The 21,891-nt window shown below is 45.0% G+C and overlaps 1 protein-coding gene and 1 long non-coding RNA gene across 3 annotated transcripts in view; one reads left to right on the forward strand and one right to left on the reverse strand.

Moving 5' to 3' along the window:
* Nucleotides 1-21,891, reverse strand: part of mmp24 (matrix metallopeptidase 24) — a 94,821-nt gene that overhangs the window by 47,677 nt on the left and 25,253 nt on the right. Inside the window, exon 1 of one of the 2 annotated variants that reach the window (XM_079341887.1) lies at nucleotides 7,547-8,077. The exons of the other annotated variant lie outside the window; for it this stretch is intronic. Within the exon in view, the coding sequence (XP_079198013.1) occupies nucleotides 7,547-7,684 (138 nt within the window). The 5' untranslated portion in view covers nucleotides 7,685-8,077. Of the gene's footprint in view, nucleotides 1-7,546; nucleotides 8,078-21,891 lie in introns of those variants that run through there. 2 annotated transcript variants of the gene reach the window in all.
* Nucleotides 1-21,891, forward strand: part of LOC306822758 — a 52,920-nt gene that overhangs the window by 6,737 nt on the left and 24,292 nt on the right. The gene's annotated exons all lie outside the window — the stretch shown is intronic.

The following is a 21,891-nucleotide window of genomic DNA, read 5'->3' on the forward strand; positions in this document are numbered from 1 at the left end:
TGCTAACATTAGCGTGCTAACACAGCAATGCAGGACACAGGTGACTGAAGCTACTAGATAACTAAAGAGTGCTAACATTAGCGTGCTAACACAGCAATGCAGGACACAGGTGACTGAAGCTACCAGATAACTAAAGAGCGCTAACATTAGCATGCTAACACAACAATAATGCAGGACACAGGTGGTTGCAGCTCGAGCCACGGACCGCTCTGTTATATTTTAAATCTGGGCTTCAGTACTCATTTTAAACGCAGATTATCAGAGTTACATATTGCTGCTTTAGACATGAAAATTAATGAATCGCACTGCTAACGTTGAAGGTGTGACTGACGTTTCAGAGACAACAGGACTTCTTCAAGGAACGGAGGGCAGAGCTATATGAACTCTTCTTCTATGATTCAGGTCCTGGTTGGAAACCTCCTGAGTTTGGAGGGTCACATCTCCCTCCGTGCTCCACTTGTTCCTTCTTTTTCTCATCTTTGGTTTCAACCTAAGCTCTTTCCCTGCCTTCTTACAGTCTGCATTTTCTGTGCACGTCAATATATCTTGCACTATTTACATTTTTTTCTCGCGTTCTCTTTAACTCATCTCCTCTCTCTCTCTCTCTTTACATCTTCATGTTAAAAGTATCTCAACTCTCTCTACCTTCGCTGCCTGACGTCCCGTCTTCTGCTTCTGCAGTATTACACAACTCGCCCTCTTTTCATCGTCTACTCTTCTTCGCAGGGATTTATGCAAATGAGGATGATCCGAAAAAACCATGCAGATACATTATACGAAGAAAGAGCTCAGCGGGAAAACTCACATGAAAGCAAACATCACCCGTGGAAAAGTAGAACAAGTGACATGACAGACACACTCATGCACCGTGGTTTTTTTTCACCAGCATCACTCAAACTGTTCTCAAGTCTGCACTCGATAACTTCAGGAGGATTCAGGAGGACGAGTCCAGATATTCTCCTGACCTGTCCGTTTCCTCGTGCACCTCACAGCAGGAGACCAACGCTGTCAGAGAGGAGAGGGGCGGTCTCCTGAGGTCAGACGTGACTCAACAAAAAACCCCAAAGTGAACTAAAGAGAGGAGAAGAAGATGGTGGAGAACAGGAAACAGAATGCAGCAGGTTCATTAGAGCATGGAGACGTGGTGGCGTGCAGACAGTCTGTAGAGACGGTAGAGGTGGCGTGCAGACAGTCTGTAGAGGTGGCGTGCAGACAGTCTGTAGAGACGGTAGAGGTGGCGTGCAGACAGTCTGTAGAGGTGGCGTGCAGACAGTCTGTAGAGGTGGCGTGCAGACAGTCTGTAGAGACGGTAGAGGTGGCGTGCAGACAGTCTGTAGAGACGGTAGAGGTGGCGTGCAGACAGTCTGTAGAGGTGGCGTGCAGACAGTCTGTAGAGACGGTAGAGGTGGCGTGCAGACAGTCTGTAGAGGTGGCGTGCAGACAGTCTGTAGAGGTGGCGTGCAGACAGTCTGTAGAAGTGGCGTGCAGAAAGTCTATGCACCGTGCTGCAGTAACAGTTCTCCTGATAATATCCTGCTGCGTTGTCACATCAGCTCACTCGGACTTGCTGCAGGGTCTCGACTGGCCGGAGAAACTGAAGTCAGAATAAAGAATTCTTCTGTTTGTGTTCAAGCCTGCAGCTAGGGTTATTTCTCCCTGCGTTGGAAAAAACATTCAATTTGCTCTTAGAGGATGTTCCACTCAAACGCCCCCGTCCCCGTCCCCCATGGCGAGGTGTCTCACTCTTGACCTACTTTCACCAGATCCTTCCAACTGTACCTGTCCGCCTGATCTGCAGCCAGCCCCCAGATAAACCCCCCCCCCCCCCCTCAGTCCAGGGCTGTGTGGACCCCTTGAGTCTAAACGGGGTCCATGACCTGCCCCCTCCATACACCTACAGTATGTTCTTCACTTGTTGATATTGTGGATGTGAGCAGCTATTATTTAAATTCAAATTCAAAAAACATGATTTTAAAAATGATTTTTTTAGTACTTCATTACTTTTTTTCCATCCTAATTCTGTTGGAAGCTAAGTCCCCGTGTCCATCCAGCATTTTTATTTCTTCTGAGCGCCGGCGTTGTTTTTTCCACTGTAAAAAAGTCTTTGCCACTTGGAGAACAATGTGCGGCGCCCAGGTGCAGAAATACTGTAAAAACGGCGACGGTGACTTCAACACAGCCATTCAGAAAGATCGTCAACTCTATGTGCTCGGAGCAGCCGCAGAAGAGGGCGGAGCCTCTGGTCACTTCTGCACTTAAATCACAGTCATGTTAACAACCAGGGTGAAGCTTATAATGTGGTCATAAACATTTTAATTGGGTTTATTGAGTTGAGCTGACTCACAGCTGGTTTGATGCAGTTCGTCCCTGGCTGGCACAATGCCCTCATCAAGTGCACAATGACAAGTCCTCTTATTTACATCGGCGCCGTGCAGCCAGTGTGCGGTAAAGTGTGTGCGTCAGTGGGCGAGAAAGACAAAGGAGGGAAGTGAGAAAAGCTGGAGACAGATGAACAAAGACGGTGAGAGAGGACGGGCTGAAAGACAATCAGCCTGTCAGTCAAAGAAATGCAAATGTTCTGAAGCACGGGCGGCGTACGCGAGCGCTTCGTTTTAAGTACAGCAAATAAACACAAAGATTAAGACTACTAGTAACAGTGTTGAATTCACACCCGCCCACATAGTGTACATACACACACGGCTCCGGTAAGTGCAGCGTCGCAGGCTCATTTAGCCCGCATCTCGGGTGTAATGTTGTGTTTACAGCACCCCGGGGAGCAGCCTCTCTCCCTGAGCTCCTCCTCCTCCTCCTCCTCCTCCTGAGACTGAGGAGGAGAAAGAAGTCCACAGAGGTTTGGAAACACTTTCATCTTCTTCTTCAAAAAAACCCCCAAACAAATCAAGTTCTGTGGCTGCACACGTCGTCATCGTCATGGTGATCTGAAGCTTTGACTGTTTCTGAATCATTACCTCATTTATATTCATCATAACAACAGCTTTAGTATCTGCGACATCGCTCCTTCTTTACACTCATCATCATCGTCTTCATCATCATCAGCGTGCAGCCCAGCTCTCGTCTTACTTGTAGTCCCCTGAGAGGACTTCTGAGTTTTGACTCCTGAGTTTTCCTTCTCACCCATAGCCCTGAATCACACACACACACACGTGTGCAAACAGAAGCACACCGGAGAGGTTGGGGGCTTGGTGCCTTGCTCAAGAGCAGTACTCGGGAAGTGCCCTGGCACCTCTCCAGCTACCAGAACAACTTGCAGTCCAAGACTTGAACCGTGGGCCGAGTCCCTGCAGACTGAGATCCTGCTTCATAACTTCATATCTCTCAGATTTTACAACATAAATAAAACATCATAAAGTCGTCTGAGTCATGCGGCTGCACGGTGCTGCAGTGGTTAGCTCTGTCCCCTCACAGCGAGGAGGTTGCTGGTTTGAATCCCCGGCTCTCTGTGTGGCGTCTGCATGTTCTCCCCGCGCATGGCGTGGGTTCTCTCCGGCTTCCTCCCACGGTCCAATCACACGCTCTGAATCGTCCGTAGGTGTGAATGTGTCTGGTTGTCCCTCAGCGCTGTGATTGACAGGTAGCTCCGCCTCTCATCGTCCAATAACAGCTGGGATCGGCTCCGGCCCCCGCCTGACACTGAACGAGGACGGTGAGCACAGCGAGTGTGATCACCGACTCATCGACTGAATATTTAACAGCATCAGTAACACTGAGTCTGCGTGGCATCTCAGGCTCAACAAAACAACAACAGCTCCGTCCCACAGAGCAGCAGGCGATACCTGCCAGCCAAAAATATTCATTACACAACAGAGTAGCAGGTTGTGACCACAGAAATCTGACCTGTTGTGTAAACAGACAAAGGAGCATGAAGCAGTGAGTCAGACAAAGAGCTCGACGCCTCTTTCTCCCTCTGCTGCGTCCGCTAACCAAGCGTCTGCGTCTCAGCGCCGCTCCTCTGTGATTATGTGCCGAGGAAACAAACCTGGCTGCAGCTGCAGCCTGAAGGTGAGGTGGGAAGGAGGCCGAGTGTTTCATGGGTGAGCAGCTCTCTGACGTACAGCTGACACAATTCTTGTGATGCACAGCGCCAACGGGAAGAAAGCAGATACTGGAGCTGATGTCATTCCAGGCATCAAAATGATGCTAATGTGGCTAATGCTTCACGCTTTGTGGAGATAGCAGGTGTTTGCAGCTTTGAAGCTAAATGCTAATGGATACTTCACTCTGGCTGCAGCATTTTGTAACAGGAAGTATTTTCATGGCATTTAATCCCATATTATGAACAGGCTGCTGTCATTAAAGCCACGAGGACGCAGGACGCTTCAAACAAGCTAATTTGTTGGACACGTTCAAAAGGCACAAGCTCATGATTCTCTCAGACAATTTACAAGTGTGTGCCTCAACATGAGGCTCAAAAGTGCGAGAAAGGACAGCAGATAAGACTCAGAAATGGGGACGAGAGAGAGAGAGAGAGAGAGAGAGTGAGGGAGATGACCAGGAGCAACCTTAAATTAATTCTCAAACGTTTTCTAAAAGGGACAACTCGCCTTCTGGCCTTTTTTTAATTTGTGCATTTATTCAATTCTGTATTTTTTTTCCCTCCTACAGCCTCACGTTGCAGATCCGTCATGGTGCAAGACTCGTGCTTAACGCCCCACTACCAAAACCTGCATCCTCTTACACCTTTTCTTTTCTTCATGTACCTCTGAGCTTCGTATAATTAGCTGTAACACGTCAGCATGTCGTGTCTTTAAAAGGTGCTGAAATGGCGTGCAGGTGAGTGCATGCACTCTGAGATGGATCCTTCCTTCGCCCGCTTTGCACCCCATGAAACGGCTTCTCTTCTTATAGACACGATCAATCAATATAACAACAGACACTACATCATTAATCGGAGTATCAAACATTTTTGAACAATCACAGCACAGACTTGACCTTTGCAGTCGAGGTCACAGCGTACAGTCATCTCCAGCGTGGAGACGAGAGAGAGAGAGAGAGAGAGAGAGAGAGAGAGAGAGAGAGTGTGAAACATGCAGGAGAAAGTTCTGAGCAGCAGCGCTGATGTGTCTGCAAAAAGCACTTTATGATTCATCAGTCATCGTCGATGAAGACGAACAGCAGGACCCCACCGTCCTGCTGGATGCAGCGTCTGCTGCGTTCTCACCGTCCTCACAGCACAGAGGGGTTTAATCCAGGAAGAACTGGACCCTGGTTTACAGATGCAAATCTCCCAAAGAGCACGTGGCTGCAGCGCAGACACAAAGGAAGCTGGACGCTGTGAAAATGTGAGGCTGGGAGCGACGTCACAGGTGGAGCTTTGTTTGAAACATCACAGCAGGACGGGGAGGCAGACACAGATGTGGGAACTTTTTAAAGCTGTCTTTTAATTGAAGGATGCGCGTCCAAACGGATCACAGCTCGGGAACAAATGTCTGCTGAAACGTCTCGGAGGAAGACGAGCACTCTGGCTGGAAAACTGAAGGTGTGTGAAGGTTGTTTCATCAGAGAAAAAAGATCCCGACATGCAAACAAAGGAAGTCCAGCACAAAGCCGAGACGAAGCTGTTGAATCACTACATCTGTACATTTTCTATTCAACATCAACTACATTCTTTAAAACTGCTTATTGTTTGTGTTAAATGTTTTCAGCACTGATGTTCAGATTGAAGATATTTGAGGGACACCTCTCTCTGGTGCCTTTAGGAGGAAACATCAGGGAGAGCGAGAGGGACACACGACGGGTTCGAACCACATCCTACTAACGCAGGCGTACGCACACCAAACACCAGCGCGTCTCACTCGCAATGTTTTTCTCTAGAAATGTTCCGGTTAATAAGATAATTACCAAAAAAAGTCAGCCGTTATTTTAGGTTGCATTCGTGTCTTGAAACCTTTTCACTTTGCTTTCCCGCCGTGGAGCCACTTTGTCACTGAATAATGAAGGAGGACAGGAATGGACTTCAGGCGGCACATTTTTCACGGCACATCTTCTGGAACATTCAGCAATCAAACCTTGAACTGCAGCAGCAACTGCATGTGCATGTTGTGTGTGTGTGTGTGTGTGTGTGTGTGTGTGTGTGTGTGTGTGTGTGGCCACATTAGCATGACATGTACCAACAATAGCTTTAGGAGGATTACGATTTTCTCAGGGAAAAAAAAAACAACAACAACACCAGGACCACGGCTCAGCACAAAACCTCTCCTCCTTTGTACAGCAGCGTGACGTTCCCCGGCTGTTAGCAGCCACGCTCCGCACAGCCACAGGCGCTCCCTTTGTCTGAATGAAAGTGTCACAAGCAGCACAAACATCACTTAATAAAAACATGGCTCCTCGTGTCTCCCGGGGCGCAGAGAACGCAGGGAGCTCTTTATAATACACTAAATGACCACAATTACAAACAAAGAGAGGGGGGGGGGGTCACACAGTCAGAGTGTCACATTTTATTTCACCCCATATTCAACAAAAAAACAAATTAAAAAAAGAGACACACCAGTCTGCACCTGTTCCCATCTCTGCTCTTTTCTTCTTCTCTCCTCCAACTCGCTACTTCCATAAATTATGGAGGGAGGGATGCTATATTTGGAGCCAGCGAAGGGGGGGGGGGCGGCTTTGTTCAGCACACATGAAAGCAGCTCTCTCATTCAGCTTCACTGTAATGCTCCGTGCATGCTGATGGCTATTTATTGACAACGTGGGAAGGAAGCTCAACACAGAGAGGATGTAGCACGGAGTCTCACTTCACGTTGTCTGCGTGTTTTATTGCGCACAAGAGACGTGGGATTAAAAACCCATCAACCTGTGCAATTAACAGTCTGAAAAATCAGTCATTCAGTGTCTGCCAGGGCCGCTTCTAATCAGGGCTGTTTGACACAGTCCACATGCAGCGCCTCACCATCTTGGACTGACTCCCTCCACCGCTTCAAAAGCAAACCAGCGCAGGAACATTATAGTGGTTAAAGAGCCTCTTTCAACAGAGCTCTGAGGCCCTTGATGGTTACAGAATCAATGGCCCTGATGAGATATTTAGCCACCTTTGTTTGAATTAGAAAAAATTAGCAAGGAAAGGCTGGAAAATTGCAGCGCGCGCGCGTCTGAAAACAAAAGAGCAGCGCTCAGCGGAGCGCATCCAGCGCTGCTCTCTTCTTCCTCTGCTGTAATTAATTCAGCTCACTAACTCGTAAATCTTTTATGTCCCTGTCCCTCCTCCTCGCGGGAACGCTAGGTATCAGTTTCGGAAAAAAAAAAGAAAGAAAGAAAAAAAAACACAAACACACAGGCTGAAGGAAATCTAAAATCATCTCAATGAGCGCGCGCCACTCCGCTCCAAGCTGCGCGTTAAAGACAGAACTGAGCAGAGCGAAGAAGAATCCGTACATGTCTGTAAAGAGAAGGAAATCACAAGGGCAGTGATGAACTAAACACACCTAGATGGCCCTGGCTTTTCCTCCCTCCTCACAACCACCATGTTTGTGTTTTGGGTGTTGGGGTGCGTCTACATTTTGAAACGCGTCTCTCTCTGTCTTCGCCTTACCTCCACAATCAGCGTGTTCTCCTCCCCGCACACAGAAACGACCCAGAACAAAATGGGAAAGTAGCAGGTTTTCCAGCAGAATCCAGGGAGCCCCGCTTTTCTCCGCCGCTTCACGCCTCCTCCTCCTCCCGTCGCCATGGCTGTGTCCCCGAAATCCCCCCCCCTCCTCCGCCGCTTTCCGCCGGTGATTTCCAGGCTCGTGCTCCGCTTGTTTACCGGAGAAAACAGTTTGTGTGCTCCTGCTTCATCTCGAGCCGTCTCTCCTTGTCTTACTGTGTGTTGTTTGCGAGCTCTCTCACTCTCTCCAGGTTCGCCAGTGCAGACGCGCTATTGGTTTCCTACTCTTGCCCAGTGCGCAGGCTCATCACGGCGGAGCGGAACAGCTGGGGAAGCCTGGCTACGAGAGAGTTAGGATGCAGGTTGCTCGGTCTGCGCGGGTATCATTGAGGAGAAAGAGGGAGGGACGGAGAGAAAGAGAGAGAGAGAGAGAGAGAGAGAGGGAGAGAGAAAGACGTGATGGATGTTGTTGCAATGGCGGCTTGCCAACACCAGGAGCGCTGCAGATGCACAAAGACATCTCTGTTTCTTTCTCAACAATAAACTACTAAATCATGACCTGAAATAATGCATAAGGAAAATATGATTTATAGGTTGATCACAGATTAAATGTCTCTATTCTTCAGTGTGAAGGCTTAACTTGGAGGAATATGTTGATTGCTTTCTAAAGCTGGCCACACACTATGAATGCACGAACCCTGAGTGACGTCAGCCATCTGCTCCTGCAGGGGGCGCTGGAGGCTCATCGGCAGCAGCCGTCATGTTGAAAATGCAGTCTCAGCCTAAAGTGTGACAGGCTGAGAGCTGAAGTACATCGCGCCCACCGGTCGATCAGGTCAGCTAAGACAGCACACACTCGATGCTTCGGGCACGTGACTGTAATGTAGATTTCACGGAGACGTAGGCACTTCATGCGTGTCTGTTAAAATGTCATTGTTTTACATTTATTTTTTATTGTACTTTATCACTGCTGTCCAATGCCTTTTTTGTTTTGCATCGTCTGATCCCTTCTGCTTGTTTTTGTGCTTCATTTGTCACTTATATGTCACCGCTGTCTCACGCTATTGCACCAAATAAAAAATAGACTCGAGATCTCACAGAAACTCACTTAAATAAAAATGTTCGATCAGTGTCAGCTGGCGTGCGTTCTGCTCTGCAGAGAAAGACTAAAAACGTGGTATTATCATCCAATAGACGCAGGCAGCCTGATCTGAAATCGTAAATATCACTCGCAAGTCGAGGAAGTCCGACTCTATAATATTCATATTGAGGATTATTTAAAAGTGGACTAACCAGGATCTCACCTTTTTAAACGCCAATATATGTTCACAACAAAAGCTGCTTCTTCATGACTGAGGTCAGCTGTCAATCAAAGCTGTCTGGGCTCCACGTTTGGCTCCGATACGTTGAACCTGACGTCTGTGTTCTCGTCCATGTTTCGTCTCCTCTCGACTGTGTATGTTGTGTTTAAAAAACAACCTCTGCAGAGGTTCAGTGTGGACATCCAGCATCAGCATGATGAATCTCTATTTGTTAGACTGAGTAAGGGTGAACTATCAGTCAATCTTTGACTCAAATCTGAAACGTTGTGTTTTGCAACACATATGCATCAATTAACATATTTTAAATACCAGAGACGACAGCTTTGACTGAAATATAGGTCACCTCATTTTCACATAGATCCCATTAGCACCTTTATATGTGCTAAAATGTGTGTTTGTGTGTTTATGTGTCAATTAATCAGTGGAAGGATTAGCTTAAAGGCAGGGTTGGTAATTTCATCCAGATCCACTTTTTAAGATTCAGGTTGAAACTGTCTTTAGGTCCTGACAGAAATTAATAACTCAGGTTCTCTGAAAAAGAAACAAAGTAAATCCATCATCTGTATCAGTTTGTAAGTCTGTAAAAACTTCAAACAATGTCTGCCACAAGGTACCAATCTGATGAACCAATCACACGCCTCCCTGTCTCCCTGCTCTCTGATGAACCAATCACACGCCTCCCTGTCTCCCTGCTCTCTGATGAACCAATCACAGGCCTCCCTGTCTCCCTGCTCTCTGACGAACCAATCACACGGCTCCCTGTCTCCCTGCTCTCTGACGAACCAATCACACGGCTCCCTGTCTCCCTGCTCTCTGATGAACCAATCACACGGCTCCCTGCTCTCTGATGAACCAATCACAGGCCTCCCTGTCTCCCTGATGAACCAATCACAGCCTCCCTGCTCTCTGATGAACCAATCACACGCCTCCCTGTCTCCCTGCTCTCTGATGAACCAATCACACGCCTCCCTGCTCTCTGATGAACCAATCACACTCCTCCCTGTCTCCCTGCTCTCTGATGAACCAATCACACTCCTCCCTGTCTCCCTGCTCTCTGATGAACCAATCACACTCCTCCCTGTCTCCCTGCTCTCTGATGAACCAATCACACGCCTCCCTGTCTCCCTGCTCTCTGATGAACCAATCACACGCCTCCCTGTCTCCCTGCTCGTTCTTTAACCCATGTGTGCACTAATCCACACTAAGAAAATGAAGACAGGCTTTGTCTTTGTATCAATGCTGTGTGCAATTCAAAATATTCCTGTCTCAACTAAAGAGCTGAGATGAACATACCGGCGCAGAGAAAACACTTCTTTTTATTTGTGACATACACAGATCACACTGGATGCACGCCGGTTGCAGGATGAAAACGTTATCAGTCCCAGCTGCTCGCTCATGGTTCATTTACCAGGATATTTCCTGTTGCATTCCCACATCGGCTCACCCCGACACTTAAAGGCACTTTGGTGAACAGACTTGAGCTTGTAGTTCTTTTCAAGTCTTCTGACTAGACGAAGAACTTTCACAGCGCCGCTCACACCTACGCATTCACGCACTGAGAGTAGAGGCTGCTGTGTGCAGTATTCTTATTCCTACCAGAGTTTCAGACGTTTAAGTTTCAATCAGTCGACTATAAGATGATGATGATGATGATGAAGAGTAAAGAATATTATCGCCCTTTTCAATCAGTCTCCCTGTACTCTAAATGAAACATCAGTGTTTCTGTGCTTTGGTCCAAATATAACATGAATCAAGCAGCAGAGAAGGTTTGTGACCCTGTAGAAACCAGCTCTCTCTGAACGCTCTGTTTTGGCGTGTGTGTCTCTTTAAATGTAATGACCTCCCATGATTTTTCCAGATGACATCACTCCTTCGATAGTGAGAATAAAAATGGCGGACCCTACGCTACATTGTAGGTCTAGGCTGGAGATGGAGGAGTGGAGACACCAGGGGAGGGGAGGGGAGGGGATTTGTTTTTCTTTTACCAGAATCCCACTGTGACATCACAAGGCGAGCAAATTTGAAATGGAGCATTTTTTTCTGTGTTGTAAGACGTCTGCAGACCACAAACAAAGGACTGGATGAATTTTCACATTTTGTGGGTCAGTAGCGACTCAGCTAAGCAAAATAAATGTTCAGAAAAACGTGTGGATTTTTTTACACGTCCTCTTTAATCATACGGGATGAGTTGATCTCCAAAGGTTCTCCCCTGCCAGAGATTTCATGCTAGTAGTGCTGCAGGTAACTGGTCTTGGAGTCAAGGCCACTTTTGCCTTGACTTGACTAAAAAAAACAAAAAAATTGAATTTCCCTCGGAATCAATAAAGTATCTATCTATCTATCTATCTATCTATCTATCTATCTATGTAAAGCATTTTCACTCGGTCGTGTCTCTGTCTTTGAATGGGCAGACTCCAGGTTTTGAATCAAGACATAGATCAGAGTACTCCAGTCTCAGGTATGTCAGGGTCTCAGTTATTGTGGTCTTGACTACAACACTATATAAAAAAAAGGTAAAGACTTAAAACGGATAGCCCTTACAATAATGATCAAAATGACTGATAATCACAGGAAGTTGTATCAGCACTCAGAGGCAAACGGGAAGGAGAAATTCATTTTTCTGAGAAATCACACCGTTTACTTAAAATACACTGTGGCTGCTGCTGTAATGGCAGGAAATCGATGTAATGGCCGCCCTGTTGAGCAGCACTCCACATGTCCAAACATATCATCACGTCTACAGACTTTCAGAAGCAGCAGGAGGGAGCTGCCGCTGCTCTTTGCGTCATTGCGGGACTATTTCTTTTCACAGACTCTTAAATAATGAATGAATGGGCATTGACTCATGTGCTTTATCCTCAGGTGCTCTGCTACGTTGATGTTATATGTAAAAAGAAAGAAATACTTCTTTGCACAGTGGTCGACAGCCATCTTGTTTTCACTTTAATGAAGTACAGATACAGATGCAGTCACTGCTTCTGTATTATTTTACAAAAGTTGATTTCTTGCTTTAGTCCGACTAAAATGTAACCATTAAAACAAATGTAAACATGTTATTCTGACTGAAATCAAACATTTTGAAGTCGGACTAAAGGTCCTGACACGCCAAGCAGACGGCAAAGAACAGGCGGTGACGAAGGCGGACTGTGCTGCACCTGATGTCGAGGTCAAAAAGACCTTTTTTCATACCGCTGTTTGCACCACTCGTATTACAGGTAGCCTGCTAATTGAGAAAAAGGTGAAAGTGGCGCTGGCGTTGTCACTCCTTTTGGTCTTTTAGTAGAAAAAGGAAAAAAAGAGGCGGGGCGACAAATAAACCACACTAATGGGTGGAAGCACGGAGACAGTGGCGTGCTCAACAGGCTTTTCTAAACCTGTTTTCGAGAGCTGGAGATAAATGAAACCTCAGAACAGCCAATCAGAAAGACTCTTCTCACCGTACGCTGATTTAATGTCGATTCAGCACAAAAAGCCCAACAGGTAGCGACAAAGCCAAAAACGCCACAACAACTAGAGCGATGACCTTTCACAGACAGTCCAAACAGGGCCGACGGCCGACGATCTCTTTGGCGTGCCACGGTCTTAACACGTCGATTCACTCGTGCATGTTTACACCTCGGCTATCTCCAAACTGGCTTCAAATAATTAAACTAAAGCGCTGCAAATTTAATCGACAGTCCACCTGAGGATGGCTCCAGGAACGCCTGACACACGACTGGCAAAACAGAAATAACACGCTGTACGGGGGGGGGGGGGGACTTTTTTAAACAGCTCAGTTTTGATTTTGAAAATGATACGTGTCCATAGTTCGGCTCGTCGCTGACATGATCCACAGGTGGGCGCGATGTAACGGTTTGTCACTCGGGAAACAAGTCTTGAATACTGCTCACACAGTATTGAGACAAATTGGCACAACAGGTAGGAAACAGACTGAGTACGCATGAGGGAATCAAGACAAGATGAGACAGCTGGATGATTGTAGATGAAATAATTACAAAAAAAAAAACAAAAAAAAAACAAGGTACACCTGCACAGTTCTGTTAAATATTGAATCTTTGTTCATTTTTATACCATGCATAATTTTGTGTTTTATTTTTACTAAGCTGTAGCAATGTTAATGGATACTTCCCATGCTAATAAAGCCCTTTGAATTGAACTGCAGCTGGCAGCAGCACTCTGACACAGTGGGGTTAGGAAGCATGGTCTAACAAGTGTAGGACATAAGAGGGCAGCATGCAGAGGGAAACTGAAATGAAAGGGAAGTCAATAAATCAGAAACAAAACAAAACAATGAAAGTCCAATTTTGAAAGAAAGAACTGAACCTTTGGACCTGACAATCTACACATGAAGTCATCATGACGGAGCGTACTCGCAGAGGACTTTGCACATTCATCTTGATAAATAGATGTAAACTCTTCAGTCTCTCCTGATAGAAACGTTAACATGTGTTTTATCGTCCAGTTGTCGTTGGACACACAGTATTGATCGTCTGGTTACACGCCACTTCTCAACCAACTCGTGGACACCTCATTCTCCTCCTCTCCCAACACTTCAACACGCTTTTCTATTTCTCAGAATTGTCTTTATCTGATGTCTCTTCCTTTCAGTCAGTCATTCAGTTCACACCTCCCCCTCCCTCCTGTTCACTTCTCCCGGCTTCTAATTTCTGCAATTGTGACACATACCCGCAGCTGACATCTCTCGAATCTGGTCCAGCACTAAGTGTTACGTTTCGGAGAAGACCCAATCGCAGAATAAACGAGCAGAGGCAGGAGTAAGGCAAAAAACTGAAACTTTACTCAATCTTTCAGGCAGAGTACCATAAGCCCATTAACAAAAACAAGAACAAGAAAAAATCAAGCAAACCAGTCCCAAGTCATCCGGGGAGATATCCAACTGGCAATATCGAGCTGGCTGGAGGCTATGCAGGCAGTAACATATGACGATCAGACAAATAAGAGGGGAGATTGACCAAGCTTATATAGAGAGGGTAATGAGCAGATGAGCAACAGGTGAGTGGCAGGATCCAGGAGGCTGACAGATGATTGGCTGAGACGGCACAGGAAATGGGCGGAGACCAAAAACAGGGGGGAAGGCTGGCAGGTGCAGAATGGACAGTGAGCAGAGGAGTGAGTGCAGGAAGGCGGGGTATCAGGAGCAGGAAGCTCCAGCAGAATCCATGACACTAAGACTCCTTCTGTTCTGAACACACATTTACCAGAGCTCAGAGTATGAGCGCACACACACACACACACACACACACACACACACATATGCAAACACACGTACAGAATGACATAACCAACACAAACATATACTGTACATTTAAAGGAAGTTAAGTAAGTAAGTGGATCATTTAAGGCAGGGATGGTCATTTCCTCCTGATACACTTTTTAAGATTTTGTTGAAATTGTCTTTAGGTCCTGACAGAAATGAATAACTCAGGTTCTCTGAAAAAGGAACAAAGTAAATCCATCATCTGTATCAGTTTGTAAGTCTGTAAAAACTTCAACCAATGTCTGCCACAAGGTACCAATCTGATGAACCAATCACAGGCCTCCCTGCTCTCTGATGAACCAATCACACGCCTCCCTGTCTCCCTGCTCTCTGATGAACCAATCACACGCCTCCCTGTCTCCCTGCTCTCTGATGAACCAATCACAGGCCTCCCTGCTCTCTGATGAACCAATCACAGGCCTCCCTGCTCTCTGATGAACCAATCACAGGCCTCCCTGCTCTCTGATGAGTTTATACTAAGAGTTTACTGACCGCTGAATGAGACATGCGACAACGTAGTTTCCACACAATGAAGAGCTGAGGTCACCTTCTGGAGCTTTGACGCTTGGACGTGTAAGTGTGGGGGCGTGGCTTCAGAGGGGCGTGGCTTCAGAGGGCGCACAGAGGGGAGGAAGGAATGCTACGTTCAAAATCATGCTAGTTTTCGATAATGACCAACCCTGCCTTAAAGCAGGTAATAAACTGTTGAGATGGAGGTGTCTTTCACAGCGCTGACCTGGCTAAGAGGGCAGCAGCACACGCCATAATGAATACGGCATGACGAGGAAACAGTTTTACAAACACGAAGTAAAGCGCAGACAAGGATTGCAATGTGCTAATCAGTTTGAAGATGACAAGCAGAGTCATTATCACAGATTTAAATTCAGAAACACATCAGGCGCCATCCAATGGTCTTGTGTTTTGTCCTGTAAGACCAAGGCTTCAAATGAAATGAGATCATCCAGGTTTAATTCATTGTAAAATAAAGTGACCTGCAGGGGAGAGCAGCAGCACTAAACGCTCTTCTCCCGAGCTCAGTGTGGAAACGAGGAACAGACGGTTTAAAAACCTCCCAGGAACAGGATGCAAAGTGACTTCTGGTTGTTTGGACGTCTGAACATAAATAAGAAGGAACTTAACCAAGCAGAGCTTCTTAAGCCAGTTTTTATACATGCACAACTTCAAGGATGGCCAATCAGATATAGTATACAGGTCACAGCGATCATGAGTAAAGCGTCTATAAAAGTCAAAAATCTCAACGCACAATGATAGACTGCGTCCAACGACTGTAAACATTCAGCCGAAGTCCCTGACACAGCACATCTCCATAATCCAACAAAGCATAAATGTTGAAGTTTCATCACTCTGAGCGGAAAGCAGGATTTGTTTCTGTAGAAAAATCCTCACTTCACCTGGGTTTAGACGCCAATGTGAGTTTTAAAGGACAGCTCCCAATTAATAAGACAAAGACTATTATTCGTTTATTTGAGAATTGTTTGAATAGGGACGGATAAAAAAAAAAAAAACAGAGCTTGAACAGTCATCTGATGTATGCATCAGAGTGTTTTTAGCCAACACTTGTCCCTAGTAAGGCTTTTAGTTAAGAAAAAACCCAATACACATTAACATTATTAAAAAAAAATAGTTAAAAATATAATGATACAGAATAACATTAATGAAGATAAGAAAACGAAAAATAAAAGTAATAAAGTAATACAGAGAGAACACAATATAAACTACAGAGCGAGAACAGGTGATGGGTTGAATAATATAAATGTCCCCAAAGCTGAATCTATCAACAGACTGGATAATATTAACGCAGCATATCACGGCCGTGGTTCTGATCTAACAGACAACACTGAGACTCTGTGCAGGCTGAAAGATAGACATACAATTTAATGTTCAGTGTGGAGCCATTATACACAGTTCAACAGATATTTCTATACATGGTCTGGAGAATCACATCACCTTTACTCTTTAAATGTCAAACCTCTATTTGAGGAACACTTCATCATTGTACTGTCAACTGAGGCCATACATTTATACTTTTGTGATACCTCATATAACGTGTTTCTCTTCAAATATGGTCATAGCTTCTCCGAATAGATCGTAGTCTGCTCACAGCAAAGTCACCTCTACAAAGTGTATCCAAACCAAATGTATTCACAGAAATTCGTACTATCAACATTGTAAAAACTACATATGAGAGAAAGACTGTTGTTGAACTAGCCACAATGTGACAAATGTACTTCCTTGAAAGGTTATTAAACCTTCATGTTGTGGCCATCACATTCTGGTTTTACGTTTGACCTCATAATCCTTTTACATGTTTTCTTGTCTTTAATGTTCTTTTTTAATGCCTTTGTCGTCTTCAGGGGAAAAAAATACAGTTGAACTGGATAACTACGTTTTTGCTGCCCCCAAGTGGACATTTCAGATATTGCAACCCTGCTTAGTGTATTCTATGTTCACATCATCTTCAGTTCAGTATTGAGCATAACAACAATCTCTCCTCACTCAGGCCGAAATGGGTGGAGCCAGTTAATTTGCACCTATCATGCACCTATGCAGACTGGACCTCAGGGTCTCGAGCACTATGTCTCAACACTTCACACTTTCACCATTCCCACCGGCACCAATTTAAAGACTGCACGTTCTTTGATCAGATTTGCCCGAGGTTTCAATAAATTGCATTTTAAATAACTTAGAAACTGTGAGATCTCCCTGTTTGTCCAGCTCACTGAGCCTGGGTCGTGACACACTGCATTTGTGCATTTCATATTGACAGCATGCTAAACTTATATTAGAAGGTTTTTAGAGTTAGCACAGCTGTGTTGACAATAAAGAGATCATTTTATTTGGTGCTTGCGTTTATAGTTTAGAAGCAAAAGTGTCATTGTAAAAAGCTCTTTGGTTGCAGTAATGTTTTATGTTTTGCCCAACAATTTTTTTTATCCTGCATTTACATTTTTCCCCAATGGTTTCAACGCATTTCCAGAAGCGGTGGCTAAATGCCTCAAACTTTAAACACAAGCTGAAAGGAGAGCCTGACAGGCAGATTGGCTCAGCATCAGCAGTATGTGAGTACTGTGATTGACCATCGTGGTGAAGATGGGAGCTGAGTTTAAAATGTAAAGCTTTTGATTTACCTTCCAATCTACGTCCCAACCTTCACCTGTGGTCACGAGCTGTGGGTGGTGGCTGAAAGAATGAGAGCGCAGATACAAGCACCTGAAAGGAGACTCCTTTGAGACAGTAGGAGGAGCTCAGACATTTGGGGGGGAGCCTGGACAAGAGCCGCTGCTCCTTCACAACAAAAGGAATCAGCTGAGGTGGTTCAGGAACATGATCAGGATCCTCCGGGACGCCTCCCTTTGGAGGTTTCATGGGCACGCCCAACTTGGAGGAGACCCAGAGGTGGACCCAGAGATCAAAATGTACAAGAGGAAAGAATTTAGAGACATGTGCAAGAGGGGAGTATATACCACATGTTGAAGACAAATGGGGTCCTTGACATGGTAAAGTTTGGAAACCCCCTGTAATAGACTTTCTGAAGATCGTGTTGTGTCAAAAAAAGATGCACATATCAAGAGGAAGCTTTACAGCTGTGCAAACGCACATTTATAAACAATGTTAAAGTCAGCAGTTCTGTGCTGCACAGTCATCTGTTTGTAAAGCTCTGCAGCTGCTGTGTCATGAGTGAACACTAACACAAGATGGCAGCACAGGGAGGCATCGGTCACACACCAATCAAACCTCACAGCTTCAGATCAATATGTAGCATGGTTGTGACCTGTGTGTAGCAGGGTGCATTCACATCATTCTGACCCGACTCATAATGTTGAACTAGCAGGGTACCTCTGCACATTTATCAGGGTGAAGTTTAGAGATCACTGCACAAAGGTGGAGTTTTTTGGTTTGTTTATATTTGCACACCTGACAATTTATTTTTACGTTCATCTGTACCATTTCATCGATTGCTCTGCAACTGCAATTAAACACACTGAAAAGACTACATCCGGCATCCAACCTCCACGTACATCCTGAGAACGAACCATGTTGTGATGCAAGAAGACCATTTTCACACTGCTGTCCACACCACTCCTCATTGTTGGTAGCCTACTAATCAAGAAAAATGTCTGATAAAAAGTTGAAGATGTACGCATGGGAACGTTTACCACGAAAAAACTGAAAGCAGCCTCTCTGATCCTTAAAGTAAACCGATTAACAACAAATATATCTCATAAGTAAAGACATCTCCAGCTCGCTCTGCTCAACATTAATTAAAAAGCAATATAGTCTACAGGGATCGTTTGAGAGGGAGCGAGTGTAAGATGCATTTTCGATGCATCTTCTCAAACAATAAATCTGTGAATGTCTGTCTTTAAGGGTGGCTGTAGCTCAGTCTGAAGGGACTTGAATTGGGAACCGGAGAGTTGCTGGTTCAAGTCCCGATGCAAAACAAATATGGCGATTGGTCTGGGAGCTGGAGAGACGTCAGATCAATCCTTGAGCACCTCTGAGATGCCCTTGAGCGAGGCATAGAACCCCCACCACCAGCTCTGGGGGTGCACTCTCACATCTCTCCATTAATGCATTTCCACAGGTCCTGCTTGTGCATGTGTGTGATTCTGGAAAGATTTGTAGTAAACTTCAAGAAAGCAAGTTCAAGGAACACTCTACAGATATTTTACACCGTTTGCATTTCAACACCAAATTAAACTCAGAGATACAGAGAGCACCAGTGTATCTATAAACTTGGGTCGAAAGAGGGCACTGGAGAAAAGCCAACAAACGTGCCTCACTTTCTAGAGCTGTGATTGGTTATCTGTGAAACCACTGTGTATCTGTGTTTTGACTGGATTCATCACGACTGGTTTTACGATTATTTTATGGCATGTTATACTGGGACAAGTTCCATCTGATTGACAGGTCATGACTTCACTACACTTCCTACTACTGCTGCTCAGCGACAAGGACTCTGGGCAATTGCACCTACTGTATATCTAAACAACATATAGCAGTCCTATATTTACGTGGGTTACAAAAAGAACCAAGAAAAGACTGATCACTTAACATTGATGTTTAGGAGGCTTGACTGATTGTTCTTCTGATAGTTTTTTCCAGCATAGGAGAAGAAGGAGAAGAAGACATTTAAAAGAAAAGTAATCAAAAGTTTATTGAACCAACAGAGTAAAACACTCTAAAGACGTGAATCATTTGACTTAAAGCAGAGTATTTAAACAAGTCTTTCAGCATGTTTGAAATGTGTCTACGTCCAGTACGTCATCATTACATAACAAGCACAGAAGACATCACAGTGAAAGAACATAAAAATCCAAATCATGATACTCTAATCCTCAATGTGTCCAACAACAGATCAAACATGACCAAGAAAGAAAAAGAAATCATTTGACAACTCCCAATAATCTTCACATCAGGAAGTGAATGAACATGAAACTAAATCTGAAACATTTTCAGTTTTTTAAACATAAGTCAAATTAGACTGAACCACAGCAGGTCATCTAAACTCATCTGCCCTCTCTCAGTGATCTCAGGCTGCTGACGGCAGAGTGAAGGAATCATGTTGGTTGATCAGCAGCCTGAGGTTGCTCTTGATGTTTGAAAACTGACTCTTCAAGTAGACGATCGGTCCATATTCTTTAAAAACAACATTGATAAAAGCCTCATGCAAAGCAGCTTGATGGCAGATGCCATGATTAGCTGTTTCATAAAATGACTTACAACTCTGCTCAGAATTCCAAAGAACACAATAGAAATGGCAAGTAAGACCGCATCCTCCGTCTACGTAGATATATGATGTACTTAGCTTGTAAGTCTTGTAATTCTCAATCAAATGATCCAGGTCCATCATGTACAAGTTGACAGCAGCAGTGATCGTATTTACATAGCCTGATGGACTTTTACCACTCTGAATGTTCAGTCGAGCCTCATGAACCAACATCTGGACGTGGAAGTAGGCTCCGTTGACCCAGATCTTGAAGCCACCGGTGCTCATCTGCTCGTCGTGCAGCAGGGAGTTTCGGAGGATGGTGAGATGGTTGCTCAGCTGGACTTCTAGTCTCCGCAGTTCCTCACTTAGACGTCTGTTGTCGCTCAAGTAAGTGCGATGGCGCCTCACATACTCAGACATTGTGTCCCGGACAGCTGAGGCTTTCTCTTCCCCAAAAACACGTCTGAATATGTCGTAAGAATCATCTCTTTGAGGAGTGCTCTTGATGACGATCTCCATGATCATTGAAATCACCAACGCTCCAAGTCCAACAGCATTTGGGATTGCAGTCAACGGGGCCAAACCAGATCCCAGCCTGTTGATGAAGTCCGGCACCATATCAACCTGCAGTTTAGAGAAGAACTGCAGCTCAGTGTGGGAGTTAATGCCTGAATACTTCAGCAGGGACTCATCTATGCCAATGTCTTGTACGGCGCATGAGTCCCGTACGTTGTAAAAGATATGAGATGCAACCCTGTCATAGTCTTCTTGTGAGTAAGAGCTACCCATGTTTTCTCCTCAGTCTGAGTCTTAATGTTCTTAAAGAACCAAGAGGACAATGAACACCAGATGATTCGGAGTCTACTTATTCCAAATCAAATGATAGCCTCAAACAAAACCAGCAGGACGACACAGATAACCAATCAGAGCTTTGGAAAGTGAGGCATGTCTGTTGGCTTTTCTCCAGTGTCCTCTTTTGACCAAAGTTCATAGATTCACTGTTGCGCTCTGTATCTCTGACTTTAGTTTGTTGTTGAAATGCAAACAGTGTAAAATATCTGTAGAGAGCTGTGTTTTCAGCTGTGATCACTTCAACACTGACTAATGTTTACCACTCTGGACATTCATGGATCATGGAGTAATTTTATTTAAACAACATTCAAGAAATCCTTTAAGACTTACTTTAAAATTATGCAAAAATGATTTCACAAAAACACTATAGAAACAACCATCATTCTAAACATGTATATCCAGAGAACTGCCCGCCCCCAGTGAAAAAAAACCCCACTTTTAGCTCTGTGCGAAAGTCCGAAGTGGTGCCGACAGAGAGTGCTGCAGCACTCTGGTTGACCGTATGCCCGTCACTTCAGCCAGACTCTCAATTAATGTCCTCATAAGACGGCCCAGCTTCACTACTCTCACCTCAACGAAAGCTGTTTTTAGAGTGGCCGGGGAGAAGATGGTGTCAGACAGGAAATCATTTTTAAACAAGGGTTCTTCAAACAGCCACATCCAAGGCCTGGGGTCAGGTGGTCGTGGGAAGCTCAGAGTCCTCCAGGCATCGATGACAGAATTGTAAAAACTTTTTAATCCATTAAGGCTGCACGAAGGGGACTTCATTAGGAATAGATGTTTATCGTAGCCGAGCCGTCCAAACCTCTAAAGCAGCAACTAGTCCACAGGAGATCAGCAGAAAGAACAGCTAAGCCCCATTTCCACACATCAGTCCGGTACGGATCAGTACAGTTTGGTACGGTTTGGTTTGATTAAGACCGATCCCGTTTGCGTTTCCACAGCCACCCGTGCCCTATTTGGTAGGCTGCGTGTAAGGCGGATGCCGGTAGCCGCTATGTAAATAGCGTCATATGATAGCAGCTAACCGCTAACAGCTAACTAATGAATTCAGAAAAGGAGAAAAACGCAACACAAACAAAACCAACGCTGGAAGACATCC

This window comes from Symphodus melops (assembly GCF_947650265.1).
Source record: "Symphodus melops genome assembly, chromosome: 4".
NCBI lineage: Eukaryota > Metazoa > Chordata > Actinopteri > Labriformes > Labridae > Symphodus > Symphodus melops.